Source organism: Procambarus clarkii, chromosome 6, assembly GCF_040958095.1.
Source record: "Procambarus clarkii isolate CNS0578487 chromosome 6, FALCON_Pclarkii_2.0, whole genome shotgun sequence".
NCBI classification, from domain to species: Eukaryota; Metazoa; Arthropoda; class Malacostraca; order Decapoda; family Cambaridae; genus Procambarus; species Procambarus clarkii.
This window is the reverse complement of record NC_091155.1, coordinates 37671434-37690487: the sequence shown is the minus strand read 5'-3', so window position 1 is coordinate 37690487 and position 19054 is coordinate 37671434. Positions and strand designations below refer to the sequence as shown.

Sequence of the window (19054 nt, the reverse complement as noted above, 5' to 3'; positions counted from 1 at the left end):
TAGGTAAAAAGAACTCCACAACTGATGACACTAGGTAGTATGGCACTTAATCAGTGGTGGTGATGATAAGTTTCAGGGAGCCGATGGGGCTCCCCACAGACAATATAGTTATATATAATTCGTGTTTACAATGTAATAACATTAAAAATATTCATTGCAGACGAGGAGTCGCAATAACATGGCTGAAATATGTTGACCAGACCACACGCTAGAAAGTGAAGGGACGACGACGTTTCCGTCCGTCCTGGATCATTCTCAAGTGGATTGTGTCGACTTGAGAATGTCAACAATGTTGAGAATGTTGAATGTTCTCAAGTCGACGACGAAACGTCGTCGTCCCTTCACTTTCTAGTGTGTGGTTTGGTCAATAGATTCATTGTTCTAAGCAAATCCTAATTGTGCATCTTAGTAACATAAATATATTAAGAGCATTCTGATGTTCCACATTTCATTATATAAATTTCTCAAAACACACACTACTGAATATTATTACTAAAAAAAAAAACAAAAAAATCAGAGACATTGGAATAAATGCTGTATGTAGAAATATCTCTCCTGCAACTCTCGCCTCATGTCTGACGGGCAAGTGGACAGCGCTCACGATTTGTGGTGTTAAGGTTTTGAGTTCGATCCCTAGTGGAGGCGGAAACACATGGGCAGAGTTTCTTTCAGCCTGATACCCTTGTTCACCTAGCAGTAAATAGGTACTGTACCTGGGAGTTAGACAGCTGCTATGGGCTGCTTCCTGGGGTGTGTGTAACAAAAGGATGTCTGGCCAAGGACTGGGCCACAGGGACGCTAAGCCCCGAAACCATCTCAAGATAACTTCAAGATAAGAAATGCCTGGCTTCGAGCAACCACCCCGGGGCGATTGCTTGATGAACACTCGGGAATCATTATATCATCACCAGACTTCCAGACATGGTCAAAGTAAGTACAGTACAATTTTTGTAATATTTTTCCCATGATCAGAGAATGTATTTTAACAAAATTAGAAATGATTTCTGGCACATTGGAGGGATGTCAGCTATAATAGGGGCACAGCCAAGACAGACAAGTGGCGCTGTGTTGCAAAATCAACGATACAAAGCATTAAGGCCAAGAGGAACTTACCTTAAGGACACGAATTTTAACTTCCAGTTTGGCTTTCTTGAAGCCAAAACGTTCGAGTTCCCAGCCATCTTGGTGAGAATAACTGTGTGCAAAACGCTGGAGTCCCCTCTCCCATCGGTCTAACTTCACCGATTTGTTGATACGTCTCAATAATTGACTAACACATTGTGATACAAGGGGGTTTACTGCGGAGAAAGACAAGAAACTTTAAATAAATAATGTACTATATAAGATAAACTGTATTAGTCAATCTTATGGGTAAATACATTCTTAGAAAATGCTGCATATCTCTCTCACACAATTTAATAAAATTATGTACATACGCACCAATTACATAAAAAATATACTGTACTTAAAATATATGTTTACATTCTATGCATATTTTAAACTAATGTTCAAATAAAAAAGTTGACCTTAAATTTAACCTTTGGCCATAGAAAGTCAACCCAGACTTTTTCAAACTCAAACGATTAATTGATATAAATACGTACGCACATTAGTATATAACAAATTGTCTCAGATATTCTCTTAGTTTAAGAGCTACATTCATTTGAATGGACCTAATCTTCACCTCAAGAACATACCCAAACTTGGGAAAGCCATAATTCAGGGGGATATTTGAACTAAGTAATGAAACAAATATTGTCTTATTTCAATCAATAAGATCTTTGCACACAGAAATCACAATAGCGTGATGCATCAAATGAACAAATCCACAAAGGCCGTGACAAGGGTTCGAACCTACGTCCAAGAGGATCCCAGACGCTGCCTGAATCGACTGAGCCACGACATGGTCAAAAGAATTGCAACCAGAAGTTCTACTGAGCTTACTTTGATCCTGCAGCCTCTCCGAGACACAAACCAGGGTTTTACACAATTCCCCCCATGCACTCGAGCTCTATCAATAAGCTGTTCTACCTCTTCGCCCTTACTTCATTACTTCCGGGATCCTCTCTGACGTAGGTTCGAACCCTCATCACGGCCTTTGTGGATTTGTTCATTAAGATCTTTGTTTCTAACTGTATATATAAAAACAATCTCTAGAGTACACAAAGATCACACAGGGAGCTGCAAACTGTTGAGCCTAGGATGACCACTGAACCTTGGGGAGGAAAACAATAGGGACAATAGCCAAGAAGGAACAGAAATTAAGACTGAACAAACCACCTGAAGCCCACAGATACATGTGGCTTCAGAGAGCACCAATCCAGTCTACACAGGAGGAAGCGGCCAGGTCAGGAAAACGGAAAGCGAAGCCCATCACCCCTCAGATCAGAAACAACACACTGCAAGATCTATGAAAACAGAAATGGCTCCTCAAAGACTGAATGCTGTTGAAATTATGCAAAGGCAAACCAACCAACATAAATACTGTAGCACACAAAGCCAAAATAAAGACAAATAAAGAGGCCCTGTTTGCCTCTCACTTTATAAAAAGACAGAATAGACCCCCCTCCTACAAGAATGGCAAATACATCCCAATGAGAAATAGAACCGAGTAAAAAAGTCCACCAAGCCAAATGTGAGACTACCCTTAGAGATCAGCCCAACAGGGAAAGAAACCAACTGAATTTTCCTCAGGAAAGGCATCAAAATAACACTGGAGCACCCTGAAAGACAATGGAGAAAGTACCATAGGCAACATATGCACAAAAGTGCCTTCAAGGCCACCACACGTCCCAGCACAGTGAAGGAAGAACCCCCCCAAGGTGAGTCCCAGAGTGTAGAGAGCAGGAGACAAAGCCCACAACCAAAGCAACCAGGAATAGCCAGAATGAGGGAAGTTTAGGTCACCATGAAATTGAGCCTAAAAAAATGAATAACATAAATAACAGGAAAAAGACAACACCTCCCACTGCTGGCAAGACAGGGCACACACACACACATTACTCAGCAGTGGTCTAACAATTCCCACAATCAAGAGCAGGACAATATCTAGTCAGTCACACAGGCATAGGCCAGCCTGCCCCCCCAAAAAAAGTGCATACGTAGCCTAGCCATAGCAGCTTCCCACCTCCAGTTTTGGTGGTAGGAAGAAAGCATGGGGATAGGTCATATTTAACAGTAAGCAGTTTGTTGCTTGCAACATCCCTAAAATGGTTGTAGATTGTGTTATGGATGACAGGGAGCAAATTTGAGTAAGGAACCTGATCCTGGGAGATGAGAGGAAAGAATAGCTTTACCAGTAGTGGCTACAAGGTCTTATAGACAACACCAATATTGAACTTGTCAAATCGAACTTGTCTTGAGTCTACTAAAGATGAGGAACAGTCAGTGCTGAATGTCAATCACCATGAGTTGGAAGAGGGGGCTAAAACATTCCAGGGTTATGACGGGACTGCAAGATTCAACCACAATAACAAGCTATTAACTGTCTTCATAGCATATAAAACTGCATAAAGCTCTGCTGTAGAGACATAAGAATAAAGGTAACTACAGAAGGCCTACTGGCCCATACGAGGCAGCTCCTGAGACCCAGTACTGGTCTGTACAAAAAGATAGCACATAAAGATTTGATCAGAAAAGTAACGAGTAAGCAGCAGCTCATTCGTAAACAGAGCCGTGGTGAAAAGGTTCGATGAAAGGGCATTTCATGACGGGTAAGGAATAAGCCTTCATTGTATTAGTTAGGACTTTACAAAATTCAACAAGTGGGATGCTCAATGGGGGCAAGATAAGACCGCAAATGAGGAGAGACACAAGTAGAGAAAAGCCTGCAAGCAAACTACAGATGGGGTGAAAGAGAAACCAACTTGAGTTCTCATCCAACATCTCAAACATAACATTCTCCTAAACTAAGGCATACTGTAGATGCAGCATCTTGATAGAAGGGAAAGATAGACCTCCGATTGGTTTCAATCATGATGTAAACCCCTCACCACTAGCACATCACAATCAGACAGGAACCAGATAGACAAGCAACATATGGTTCCAAGAAAATGGGAGGAAATTCACTTGTGAAAGGCTGAACATGTTGCATATTTAAAGAAAGAAGGCCTCATCCATCTGACATTTGTTTAAACTGAATGGAAACATAAAAGGTGTTCATAGAAAACATAAAAGCCAACATGTTCGACACTCCTCTAATGCGGACTACTGAGAGGACTAAATACTGAGAAGCCAGATAAGTGGCTATGGCTAGAGACCATTCTCAAAGTGGGGGAGAGAGAGAGAGAAAACCGATTTTCCCTCTGCTGCCTTAATGGAATACTGATGTATTATCCAAATGGAGAGTGACTGCCAAACCTGTGAGAGAGCCCTGCACCTAAGGATCTAAAGAACCCCCACCAACTAATCTACCAAACAATGAAATGTGGGTAGGAACCAGAGCTGGAGGTCACCGTCCCTGACCCGCATGCCGGAGACTAGTAACAAAGTAACCCTAATGGGAGGCTTAAAATTCCGAGACAACTGGGAAGGTAACCACTGAATCAAGCTCCTAAAAGCTTTGAAATTCAGTAACTTTCAAAGGAAACAGATTCCTCAAGACCAGTGGAGAGTACACCACATGATCCCTCTACTAGAAAGGGACAAATAAAGGAGCCTGCTCTACCTTTGCGACCAAAGACAGCCAAAAGTATACTCCAGGCAAAATTGAGTCTGCGATATAGTTCTTATGAGCCCAATGAGATTGTCGACGCTCGTTCAAAACTACTGCAACTGAATATGAGAATCCAGGTGACTCTGTGGCCTCTAGAAGGAATACTGTGGCAGTTCCCATATTCCACATTAAGCTAAATCAGAAACCATCAAAGATCAAATTTATTCAGCGAGCTGTAATGTTTGCCAGTGACAGCTTGCTTCAATATCTTCCTGGCCTCCTTGCGACCCCTGGCCTCCTTGCGTCCCTGGCCTCCTTGCGTCCCCTGGCCTCCTTGCGTCCCTGGCCTCCTTGCGTCCCTGGCCTCCTTGCGTCCCTGGCCTCCTTGCGTCCCTGGCCTCCTTGCGTCCCTGGCCTCCTTGCGTCCCTGGCCTCCTTGCGTCCCCTGGCCTCCTTGCGTCCCTGGCCTCCTTGCGTCCCCTGGCCTCCTTGCGACCCTGGCCTCCTTGCGTCCCCTGGCCTCCTGGCATACCCTGGCCTCCTTGCGTCCCCTGGCCTCCTGGCATACCCTGGCCTCCTTGTGTGAGTACAGCTAGGTGAGTACAACTAGGTGAGTACTTTCAAACCAAATTAGTGAGGCACTATTGTGACTATTGTAGTGTATGTTTGTGCACCTCTCATCTAATTTCTACCATGTCTAATACAAGCCTTAATATTATGAATATGAAACACCAGTATTGCAGCAAAAATTACAGTGAAACTTTAAAGTAAAGAATGTAAGACATTGGTATGTTTATCTCATGTAAATTACACTTTATACTTTTTTCTTTAGAGGAAAAGAATTTAAGTACCGTAGTACAGTAGTAGGAGACTGATCAGTTGTCACAACCCTTCTATCATTTACTTTTATTAATACAATATTTTTACATATAATTAATGAACACAAATTTATTCAAATACTGTACATGTAATGACTATCAACGACCGGGACGCGGGGACGCTAAACCCTGACATCATCTCAACGTAACCTCAAGGTACGGTAAGGTATTGACAAAAGATATCAATAGAAATATCGTATTAAACTATAAAAAATGTCTTATCTACAATTGGAGATATGAAGAAGCATCCAAATGAAGGAAACTTTCTTAAGAAACTTTACTCTTAATATTTAAAGGGCTAATTGTAAGAAATGTCTTAAGGCGAGCGAAAGAAGGTGTGAAAATAAGGATTAAGGACCTGCCCGAAATGCTATGCGTGCTAGTGGCTGTACAAGAATGTATGAACTCTTGCATATATAAATAAATAAAAAGTAAATAAAAATATAAAAATTTATTGTCCATATACGTTATCTTGAGATGATTTCGGGGCTTTCAGTGTCCCCGCAGCCCGGTCCTCGACCAGGCCTCCACCCCCAGGAAGCAGCCCGTGACAGCTGACTAACACCCAGGTACCTATTTTACTGCTAGGTAACAGGGGGCATAGGGTGAAAGAAACTCTGCCCATTGTTTCTCGCCGGCGCCTGGGATCGAACCCAGGACCACAGGATCACGCGTCCAGCGTGCTGTCCGCTCGGCCGACCGGCTCCCTACAATATTGACAGGGATGACTATAAAATACCCTACGTGTAAATATCACCAGAGAGAAAACACCTACGTATTCCCTGCCAAGCATGAGAAAGGTCTCTGTCCACAAAGAAAATATAAATTATAAATTTATTTTTGAGTTTCTCTAGTTACAATATGATGCAAAGGAAGCCTAAAGCTTTATTCAATTTTAATATTTTCTTTCCTTTATTTGTTCTATCTGATATAGTAAATAGATTTGGGAATATAGGTGATATTTAATCAAGCCTGTACAGTATATCCCTAAGCCCCTGTGTCCCTATGTATGGTTTGGTATGTATGTATGGTACAGTATGATATTGAACCATACCGTATGGTATGGTACAGTATGGTGAATGTATGGTATTGTATGGTATGGTATGGTATGTATGGTACAGTATGTCCCTATGTCTGGGACCTATCACAGCCATCCGTGGGAACATCCTGCACATTTAATATGGCTAACAATTGACTTGCCCTACCTTAAATACAAATGCCTCTTAGGTTTCCTAACAGAGACGTTAAGACAAACTAGCCAAGCACAGTGGCTATAATATGGCATAACCAAAACAGGTCTGCCAGCCATGCAGGCTATTACTAAACTATTTTATGATGAGTTGCCAAACATTGCAATGCTCCGCTACAGTATTTTAGAAAGTATGACCATCACACACACACAAAAATAATAATAATAATAATAATAATAATAATAATAATAATAATATTATTATTATTATTATTATAATATTGGAGGCCCCCCTGGCACACTCGATGATGTTTTTCTGCCGAGATTGCACACAACTAACACTGATATAAAATAACTATTCGGTGCATAATTTATTCCTACATCAAATTAGAAATACAAACTTTTGTATTTGTAAATAACACACCCTAATATACAAGGCCAAAAGAACAGAGCTAAACCCCTGCAAGCACAACTAGGTGAATACAAGCCTTTTAAATTTTTCTAAAGGATATAAAAAAAAAATAGGAACACCGGGCTATATGGATTTGCTTTAAAATTGACCGTTGGTCCGCATTTTGGTCGTGCCTGGAAAAAGGACCCACTGTTTCCAAGTCACAGTCCTCACAATAGACCGAGTTTTAGCAATTCGGGCCTTTTGAAACTTGGTCCTGCTCACCTGGGAGCCGGTCGGCCGAGCGGACAGCACGCCGGACTTGTGATCCTGTGGTCCCTGGTTCGATCCCGGGCGCCAGCGAGAAACAATGGGCAGAGTTTCTTTGGCCCTATGCCCCTGTTACCTAGCAGTAAAATAGGTACCTGGGCATTAGTCAGCTGTCACGGGCTGCTTCTTGGGGGTGGAGGCCTGGTCGAGGAGCGGGCCGCGGGGACACTAAAAGCCCCGAAATCATCTCAAGTTTACCTCAAGATGATAACCTGTCTAGCTGGGAATTAGACAGTTGCTACGGGCTGCTTCCTGGGGGATGTGTAACAAAAAGGAGGCCTGGTCAAGGACCGGGCTGCGCGAACGCTAAGCCCCGAAATCATCTCAAGATAACCTTTGGATAATACATGTACTAGTACTTTTCACACAGTATTAAATCTTCATTTATCATGAATACAAGAAAAACCTAACACTAAATAATATGACAAACCTTCCAATGGATTACACAATAGTGTAATCCCAAACGAGCAACCACACCCTCTGAGGGATTACCAAAACCCTGTACAACTACAGTATTATACACCTAACTCTGGCTTCTTTTTTGTAATACTTTAATGTGTTCATTTAATGGTTAAAATTTAAAATAATTACACTATTTTTATACCTGTAAATTTAATATTTAAAGGATATTTATCAAATTCATTTAAATAAATAAATAAAAAAGTTCATTTATATTACTATAACTAAGGTTGTATAGATATCTGACAATTCAATATATAACTGGATAAAAATATGTTATATAAATACCAAATATTATAAGGTATACAAATACCTGATAATTGAATATAATATAGGTATTACTTACATAAAGGTCTTATCAAAGACGTAACAAATAAATTTACGACATAATACCTGCCTATATAATTTTTTGCATACAAGAGTTGTTACATTCTTGTACAGCCACTAGCACGCATAGCATTTCGGGCACGTCCTTAATCCTAATTTCCACCCGAAATACGACCTTCCGAATCGTTTAACAACCAGGTACCAATTTTACTGTTGGGAGAACAGAGGCTACAGTTAAGGACTAGTGCCCAGTCAATCCTCCCCGGGCCAGGATACGAACCCAGGCAAAAACGCTCGCGACGAGCGGGTTGAGTGCCTTACCACTGTGCCACGGGGACTGCTTAAATATCACAACTTAAAAATGAATGCTTTTCAATTAAGCAGTATACACAAAACTTGGTAATTTAGCATACAGTACACACCTGTCAATTTAATGTCCAGTACACACCTGTCAATTTAATGTCCAGTACACACCTGTCAATTTAATGGACAGTACACACCTGTCAATTTAATGGACAGTACACACCTATCAATTTAATGGACAGTACACACCTGTCAATTTAATGTACAGTACACACCTGTCAATTTAATGGACAGTACACACCTGTCAATTTAATGTCCAGTACACACCTGTCAATTTAATGGACTACACACCTGTCAATTTAATGTACAGCACACACCTGTCAATTTAATGTACAGTACACACCTGTCAATTTAATGTACAGTACACACCTGTCAATTTAATGTATAGTACACACCTGACAATTTAATGTACAGTACACACCTGACAATTTAATGTACAGTACACACCTGACAATTTAATGTACAGTATACACCTGTCAATTTAATGTACAGTACACAACTGTCAATTTAATGTACAGTACACAACTGTCAATTTAATGTACAGTACACACCTGTCAATTTAATGTACAGTACACACCTGACAATTTAATGTATAGTACACACCTGACAATTTAATGTACAGTACACAACTGTCAATTTAATGTTCAGTACACAACTGTCAATTTAATGTACAGTACACAACTGTCAATTTAATGTACAGTACACACCTGACAATTTAATGTACAGTACACACCTGTCAATTTAATGTACAGTACACACCTGACAATTTAATGTACAGTACACACCTGTCTATCTAATGTACAGTACACACCTGACAATTTAATGTACAGTACACACCTGTCAATTTAGTGTACAGTACACAACTGTCAATTTAATGTACAGTACACACCTGACAATTTAATGTACAGTACACACCTGTCAATTTAATGTACAGTACACACCTGTCAATTTAATGTACAGTACACACCTGACAATTTAATGTACAGTACACACCTGTCTATCTAATGTACAGTACACACCTGACAATTTAATGTACAGTACACACCTGTCTATCTAATGTACAGTACACACCTGTCTATCTAATGTACAGTACACACCTGACAATTTAATGTACAGTACACACCTGTCTATCTAATGTACAGTACACACCTGTCAATTTAGTGTACAGTACACAACTGTCAATCTAATGTACAGTACACACCTGACAATTTAATATACAGTACACACCTGTCAATTTAATATACAGTACACACCTGTCAATTTAATGTACAGTATACAACTGTCAATTTAATGTACAGTACACACCTGACAATTTAATGTACAGTACACACCTGTCTATCTAATGTACAGTACACACCTGTCAATTTAATGTACAGTACACACCTGACAATTTAGTGTACAGTACACACCTGTCTATCTAATGTACAGTACACACCTGTCAATTTAATGTACAGTACACACCTGACAATTTAGTGTACAGTACACACCTGACAATCTAATATACAGTACACACCTGTCAACACATGTACTTATACAGTTCAAGGTCATAAATCATGTGCCAAATATTACATTAATTTATGAAAGGAAAAACTTAAAAAAAATGTTAAAATATGTAATAAAAATACTAAATATGATATAGACTTTTATGTAGATTTTCTTCTTTAGGAAATACTGTAATTAGACTTTTTATATTACAGTTGGTTTAGAAATGACAAAAAAAATGTTGTAATTGTATTAGTCTTGAAAAATACACTACTGTATGTTACTGTTAAAAATACAGTTTATATACACATACAGTACACTAATAATTTATATGAATTTCACAATTATTTATATGCACAATTGTAATTTGGGAAAATAGGTGATATGCAAGTAATTATTTTATAATCGATTAAAATCTTGACCTAAATGTATAAATTATTTGTATCTACGTTAATAGATTAATTGTCAGTCTTTTAGTGATAATTTCATTTATAAACTCGTAGCGAAAAGTGTATTTAGATGTTTGTGAAGCATTTAAAGCCTGGACCCAGCCCACCTTTCACAATACATTACTCTCTCACAACTATATATATATTTAAGACCTGTGTCACGTTCAGCCACTGTATAATATAAGGAATACAATGAAATGTATTTGATACATTAGTTATAATGCCCCCTGAGGCCCTTTTCTTCCTACACAACAAAAGGGAGAAATTGAGAATGAATGTTGTGTAGTTATTAGTTCAAGACACATTAATGGAAATATCTACTTAGTCAACTAATGTATGCATATAGCTCGTGTCAAGAGCGCCACTGTCTTCCTGTCCCGTCTTATAAGACACTATTACGTGGAGGTCTTAAGACGGAGGGGCGAGGAACAAGTTAAGGCGCAAGAGCTTCTCAGAGCGACCAAAGTTATCCTCCTCTGTAGCTTAACAGCTTACCGTTGTCTGTGTCTTCTAATGAACTTTGAAGCTCGCCTATGTTGGGGAGAGTTAACCCTAGCTTCTCTCCAAATTTGTCGATAAAGGAGCATATTACAGCAAAATCTGCGTGACTTGTACACAAGTCTTCATCATTGGACGCCATTTTCACATTGACGTCAATAGACGTCACAAAAACAAATGGGTGACGGTAGCGTCGGCGGGCCGCGAGGTGAGCATCGGGGTGCGGATAGAGGATCAGATCTTTCTATAAAGGGATCCCGCACCGCCTCGGCGGCGCCCCGATCCTCCTCCCCGTCGCTTAACCTTTTACTTATAAGGCCTCATCGGCGTCTATTTGTTTTCCACCACCAATCCTTTTTTTTGTCCTTTTTTTTTACGGGGGGGTTAAAAGGAACATCAATACTATCTTGATTTACGCATTATTGTAGGGTCATGCGGCTTCCATTATGGGTGGCACGTGTCCCTCAATGATTCAACTTGTCTATTAAGCTTCATATTGCAATGATCATGCAAGCACTAGCATGTTCTTTGTAGTTATTGCTTGCGTAGCCCGTCTGAAGGAATGTTGTCTTACCAGGCTCTTTTGCCCCTAGTAAAAAATAAATCAATAAATTAGTTTATTTAACAATTTCAATTCACATATTCACCTTAAGGACTAATTTTGTAATGTCAACAGATGGTGCGATATGGCTTCGCATAAGCAATATATTGTATAGTCTTTATTTGGGTAGGTTTTGCTATATTTTAAGGTATTGTTCGCCATATGGCTGTCATAATTGAGAATAGTAAGCTTGTATGGGGTCATCTAGGCCCTTAGGGTTAATTAATGACCTTCTCTAGCGTTGTTATTTATTATAATAAACTCCCAGGTGCGTATTTTTTGGCTAAGCGAGCAGAGGCCGGCAGGTGAAAGGAATCCTTGCCCAAACGCTTCTGTCAATCCGGGAACATCTGGGTATGACTATGGCCCGTAGCAGCTGTGTAACTCCCAGGTACCTATTTACTGCTAGGTAAACAGGATCATCAGGATGAAAGAAACTCCATTTGTTTCCGTCTTTGGCCAGGGATCTAACCCGGACCCTTAGGACTACAAACACCGAGCGCTGTCCACTCAGCCGTCAGGCCCATTATATGCTTTACTGGTCAATGGTGCTTAACTGCTGTGATAGAACTCGGACCTGCACAGCAATGGTCTACGTTCTCGACTCACAATCAAGAATGCCTGGGGGAGGGCGGGGACAGAATGGTTCGGCCCGTTTCCTTTCACCTGGTATATCTGTTCACCTGGCAGTAAATAGACAGCTGTTATGCTGTCTGTTTTGCAGCTTAGGGAAGATCCCGTCCTGTCACAGACAACGGGAATTAAGCAACCAATAATTATCTTCACACCGAAATCCCAAAATCCTGGTTATTACAGACTTTTAGTCTCGCATCATGCATAAAGGATTTTGGATTAAGGGGAAAATTGAATCCAAATTTGGGAAAATTGAATCCATGAATTTGGGAAAAATTAGGATTAAGGACTTGCCCGAAACGCTATGCGTGCTAGTGGCTGTACAAGAATGTGAGAACTCTTGTGTATATATAAGTAAGTAATTATCAAAAGAAGGCACCAAACTTATGTAGCACCGTAAAAAGTGCGGGATATTCAAATGGCGCTAAATATCACTAAGGATGCCAATACGAGAACAAGAGCGCATAAGGCGAACATCAAAGGCATCCGATTCACCAAAGATAACATCGAGGGACAGTTGGGAAGCAAGATGCACGCACATCCTGTAAGTCAGGACATTCAACAAGGATACGCATGACCGTAAGAGGGACAATGCAATTCAGACAATAAGGAGCAGGGCGGCGCTCCATTAAGTGTCCATGAGTTAAGCGTGTATGGTCAACACGTAACCTCGCCTAAGCCGTTTCCCACCGCCGGTTACGTGGAAGGAGGAAGGGCATGGCGACACAGTACCCTTAAGAGCACGCAGATTGTTACTAGTAACAAAAGACCAACGACCCTGTCAACGGGCAATGATTGAGGAATGAATAACTGGGTAGAAGTAAATTACATAAGGAATACCTTTACGGGAGATAGGACAAGAGCGGATAGCTTCCTCAGCGGCAGCGTCCGCATGCTCATTTAAGGAAGCAAAAATATTGCTGGGAACCCAGCAAAACTCTACTGTCTTAAATCTGCTGGAGATAAGAAACATCCACTCGGCAGACATCTCCCGTCACGCAGGGTGCAGTCGCACTTCCACAGATCTCCAGTATCCTCTATTGATACTGGTAATGGGTCAAAAGGGCCACCATTTACGGGCTATTCATGCCCGTGCCACCTTTTGGGTGGCTTAATCTTCATCAATCAATCAAGAAACAGCCAATATTGAATTTCGACAACTACAGGATGGACAGGATTAAAGGACTCCAGAGCCATGATGGCACTGCGAGAATCAACAACAACAACAAAGGAAGAATTACGGCAAGAAAACATTTGAGGAAGAGCATATAGAATAGCATAAAGTTCTGCCGTGAAGATGCTAGTCTCAGAAGGCAGGCGACGTATAGGTGCAGTCAGGAAACACAACCTTGTAACCTACACCGTCAGCAGACTTAGACCCATCTGTGAAGACGGAGATGAAGTGGCAGTGTGAAGAAAAGTGAGCAAGGAAAAGGAGCCTTATAACTGTAGGAGGAGTAAAAGCCTTAATCATGCAGGTCAAGGTTCTACAAAACTTAGGAAGAGGGACCCTCCATGGGGAGCAAGGACGGAATGACACGAGGAGAAACATTCACAACACGAACCGAGAGAGAGGGACGACATGCAAACGCCTCAATCGACTTGAGAATGGTCCAGGACGGTGAAGGGACGTCGTCGTCCCTTCACCTTCTAGTGTGTGGTCTGGTCAATAGCCTTTGCAACCGTACAGAAAGGGGAAGGCGGTGAAAGGAAACAGAGCCCACAGGAGGGGTAATGGTCAAAATACGACATAAACGAGAGTAAGGGTGTTGAAGGGTCCGAACAATGTAGCGAAGACAGTAGAAATCAAGGCCGTCCTGTAGACAGGATGCCGGTCTCACAATCGACCTGAGAATGGTCCAGCTAGGACGGACCGAAACGTCGTCGTCCCTTCACCTTCTAGTGTGTGGTCTGGTCAATCGCCTCAAGCAAGTCCTCAGGGACTGACGACGACTCCCAGACTCAGTAACTACTGATACGTACATAGAGGAAGATGGCGAAGCATCTCATAATGCTGTAGTCCAAGTGTTTTTCCCCCCACACCTTGCCCTAAAGGCTGAGTATTAGTGGCTTTAAGTATTGTATGTACTAGCTCTATCTATAAATCCAACAGTATGTTTGTAACTCATATTCTGTGTATGTACTTTTACCTGAATACAGTAAATATTTTTTATTTTTATTTTGAATATCATCGGAGCCCGCCGCCGTAGACCCGCACAAGGCCAGGGCAGACTGGAGTTCTAAAGAGAGACAAAGGAACGCTATAGAAAGGACGAAGAGAAGTGCAACAATCTAACGGAGAAGATTCAAGAAAGTAAAGTGAGGAAAGAAAGTTACGAGTAAGGAAAGGAGGAGGAAGATGAGAGCCGGAGCTAACAGTCGAAGAGTGAGAACCCAGTTTGGTCGCGACCCTCACTGGATCATAACACTTAAGGATTGGCGCCCGGTCAATCCTCCTCGGGGATTGGCGCCCTGTCAATCCTACCCGGGGATTGGCGCCCGGTTAATCCTCCTCGGGGATTGGCGCCCGGTCAATCCTCCTCGGGGATTGGCGCCCTGTCAATCCTCCCCGAGGATCAGAACAGTTAAAGATTGGCGCCCTGTCAATCCTCCCCGGGGATCAGAACAGTTAAGGATTAGTGCCCTGGGGATCAGAACAGTTAAGGATTGGTGCCCTGTCAATCCTCCCCGGGGATTGGCGCCCGGTCAATCCTCCCCGGGGATTGGCACCAGGTCAATCCTCCCCGGGGATTGGCACCCGGTCAATCCTCCCCGGGGATCACAACAGTTAAGGATTGGCGCCCTGTCAACCCTCCCCGGGGATCAGAACAGTTAAGGATTGGCGCCCTGTCAATCCTCCCCGGGGATCAGAACAGTTAAGGATTGGCGCCCTGTCAACCCTCCCCGGGGATCAGAACAGTTAAGGATTGGCGCTCTGTCAATCCTCCCCGGGGATCAGAACAGTTAAGGATTAGCGCCCTGTCAATCCTCCCCGGGGATCAGAACAGTTAAGGATTGGCGCCCTGTCAATCCTCCCCGGGGATCAGAACAGTTAAGGATTGGCGCCCTGTCAATCCTCCCCGGGGATCAGAACAGTTAAGGATTGGCGCCCGTCAATCCTCCCCGGGGATCAGAACAGTTAAGGATTAGCGCCCTGTCAATCCTCCCCGGGGATCAGAACAGTTAAGGATTGGCGCCCTGTCAATCCTCCCCGGGGATCAGAACAGTTAAGGATTGGCGCCCTGTCAATCCTCCCCGGGGATCAGAACAGTTAAGGATTGGCGCCCTGTCAATCCTCCCCGGGGATCAGAACAGTTAAGGATTGGCGCCCGTCAATCCTCCCCGGCCAGGATACGAACTCTGGTCGAAGTGCTTCACCACTACACCACGGGGACTGCTGATGACAGGGCTGATCTCATCGAAATGTTCAAAATACTGAATAATTTGGAGGATGTTGATCAGTTCTTCAAAAGGTCAGGTGTAACGCAAAGGAACAATGGTTTCAGGCTCAAAAAGCCACAGTGTAGGACCGAAAACAGGAAATGCTTTTTTTTTACCCATGGAACCGCCTACCTGCCGAAGCCGTAAATACCAAATCTCCACAGAACCTAAAAATCCAGCTTGAAAAATAAATAAATAAATAAATTAAGACAAATCAGGGGACCTTTGACAAGCCACCGGCTTCTGTCCTCATCAAGGCCACTAGAGTAGTAGTGGCCTCTCAGGTAAATTCAGGTAAACATCGAAAATAGTACAACCTCTCAGGGGACAAACTCCCAAAACGAGCACAGAGGTCACCGTCAAGGCAATGCTAAAACAAACGTTTACAGAAGCGCTGCCCTAAACTATGCAGCTCAAAGTGAAGACCAAGTCCAAACTTCAAATGAAATATTGAAAAATTGTTCAGAAAGCAAATGGCCCCCACCCAAAAGTATAATCCAAGGGGTGGGTCACAATATCTTAGAAGAAACAGGACACGCCATTGTACGCATCCAGGAGAGATCATCATTCACAGAAATTGGCAACAGCACTGAGGCAAAGATGTCATGGAAGCTGGGCAACCCGTCCTCTTAAAAAAATAACGTCGCTTTTCGCTCGTATGCGCACTATGGCTATAAATGGAAGTACAGTAATTTGAAATGAAATTAGCTCACAAAGGGATGTACTGTCCCGTTTTCTGTGTGTCCTCCGGCTTACTTGGTTAAGTTAGGAGAGGAAACTTTTAATTAATGTTTTTCATGACGTTTTGAAACTTTTGGAGAATTTCCTGCCCTCCTAACATACCAGAGGACCCCTAACTTACGGTTTTGAAAAAAAAAAATCCCAAATTTATTTAATTTTTGTTATTTCATTTTGAAATTACGTACATTTTCGGCCATACGGCCAAATTCCAACGTAATTTGTAAGAACAGGTTGAGCTGGGAGCTCCCACTGCTTGAGCTGGGAGCTCCCACTGGTGACCAGCCATAACTAGTTAGGTCTAACTGAATTGTTTGCACTCTCATTTGACCGTTTCAGTGTTTTGCTTTCTTTGAACTTTGCAGTTATCTGTATTACTTCACTTCACTTGAGGGCCTGACGGTTGAGTGGCCAGCGCTCTGTGTTCGTAGTCATAAGGGTCCGGGTTCGATACCTGGCGGAGGTGGAAACAAATGGGCAGTTTCTTACACTGATACCCCTGTTCACCTATTAGTAAATAGGTACGTGGGAGTTAGACAGCTGCTACGGGCTGCTTCCTGGGGATCTGTGTATATGTGAAAATTAGGATTAAGAACTTACCCGAAACGCTATGCATGCTAATGGCTGTGCAAGAATGTAAGAACTCTTGTATATATAAATAAAAAAACTTACTTTCTGGACGTTTTCTCGGTGAGGATGATCATAACAATCCCTTGCTCCCCGTGCCACTGAAGGGGCCAGGTTCTGGCTCCCTATTAAGCTATACAGTACTCCTAAGGCTGATGTGATTCAGTAGAGGGAAGCTATCCCTACGAGCCAGCTTCAGGAAGCCACCGTTCGACCTCTCCAGAAATTGAGCGGGAAATAAATTCAGAAGACACAAAACTGCGTCAAGATGACAGAGTCGTGCCGGTAACATTCAACGTCCATATAAACGGTCTACCAGAAGAAACACAATTATATGAACATGTTTGTTGATGATACCAAACTACTGGAGAAGATACAGATTGTCATCAAGAAGACCTGGACAAAAGTGTTTGGAGCAACACTTTGCATATGGAATTTAATGTGAATAAATATCATTTTATGGAATGTGGAATAAGAGAAAACAGTCCCCACACAACCTACAAATGTGAAACAAACTTTACAGAATTCTGATAAAGAGGTAGAGTTGGTTCTGAACAGAAAACTGTCACCAGAGGACCACTAAAAACAGTGAGGAATGTATGCTAAACTTTCCAGCTTTAGATTCACTTTTAAAATACACTCTACATGGATTGTGAAATTCTAAATAAATTGTCCATGACGTTTGCGAGACAAAAATTGGAATAAGCCGTGGTTGTATGATGCCCATATCTCTAGAAACACATCAATGAACTGGAAAAGGTGTAAAGAAATACAACTTAATGGCTTCCGAAACTTAAAGACAAGAGCTACGAAGAGAGGTTAGAGGTGCTAGATACTGTATACTAAAGCTAGAAGGCCCCCCCCAAAAAAGGTGATATAATCATTACTGTACATGCAAAATAGTAACAGGAATCTTTAAAATTGACCAAAGAATTTTTGAAAATCCACTTCAAGAACAAGAGGACACAGATTCAAACCAAGAAAACAAAGCTGCCAAAATGCATTAGAAAGTTCATTTTTGCAAACGTGGTAGATGGTTGGAAGAAGTGAGGTGGTGGTCAGAATTGTCAGTCCACTACAGTACAGTAGTTTCTACTTGTTCAATGACAGTACTGGGATGATGGGACACCACGAGCATAGCTCTCATCCTGCAACTACACTACACTACAGTAGTTTATGTGTCCTATGGCAGTACTGGGATGATGGGACACCACGAGCATAGCTCTCATCCTGTAACTACACTACACTACACTACAGTAGTTTCTAAGTGTCCTATGGCAGTACTGGGATGATGGGACACCACGAGCATAGCTCTCATCCTGTAACTACACTACAGTAGTTTATAAGTGTCCTATGGCAGTACTGGGATGATGGGACACCACGAGCATAGCTCTCATCCTGTAACTACACTACACTACAGTAGTTTCTAAGTGTCCTATGGCAGTACTGGGATGATGGGACACCACGAGCCTAGCTCTCATCCTGTAACTACACTACACTACAGTAGTTTCTAAGTGTCCTATGGCAGTACTGGGATGATGGGACACCATGAGCATAGCTCTCATCCTGTAACTACACTACACTACAGTAGTTTCTAAGTGTCCTATGGCAGTACTGGGATGATGGGACACCACGAGCCTAGCTCTCATCCTGTAACTACACTACACTACAGTAGTTTCCAAGTGTCCTATGGCAGTACTGGGATGATGGGACACCATGAGCATAGCTCTCATCCTGTAACTACACTTGTATAATTACCTGCATTTTGTGTATTGACGCAAGAAGTTTTCTTGCGTCAATAAGACGCACTTTCTCTCTGCACTTTCTTCTTTCTCTCTGCATCATTTACCTTGACTTGAATGTACAGTACTGTATTTAAAAAAAACAAAAAAAAACATACAGTACCCAGTATCTGGATATAATTAATGCCAATATGTATAAATAAAAAAAAATATTAAGGAAATAAGGGCTGTTAGGCATAAATTATCCACAAA

At 41.9% G+C, this 19054-nt stretch overlaps 1 protein-coding gene across 1 annotated transcript in view; it reads right to left on the bottom strand.

Annotated features, from left to right (window-relative positions):
- The window catches only part of LOC123754093 (titin homolog), an 88338-nt gene extending 77155 nt beyond the window's left edge, over positions 1 to 11183 (bottom strand). Inside the window, exons 1-2 of the mRNA XM_045736255.2 lie at positions 11018 to 11183; positions 1114 to 1298 (exon numbers count right to left, since the gene is read on the bottom strand). Coding sequence (XP_045592211.2) covers positions 1114 to 1298; positions 11018 to 11162 — 330 coding nt within the window. The 5' untranslated portion in view covers positions 11163 to 11183. The remainder of the gene's footprint in view (positions 1 to 1113; positions 1299 to 11017) is intronic.
- Between the last annotated feature and the right edge of the window lie 7871 nt (positions 11184 to 19054).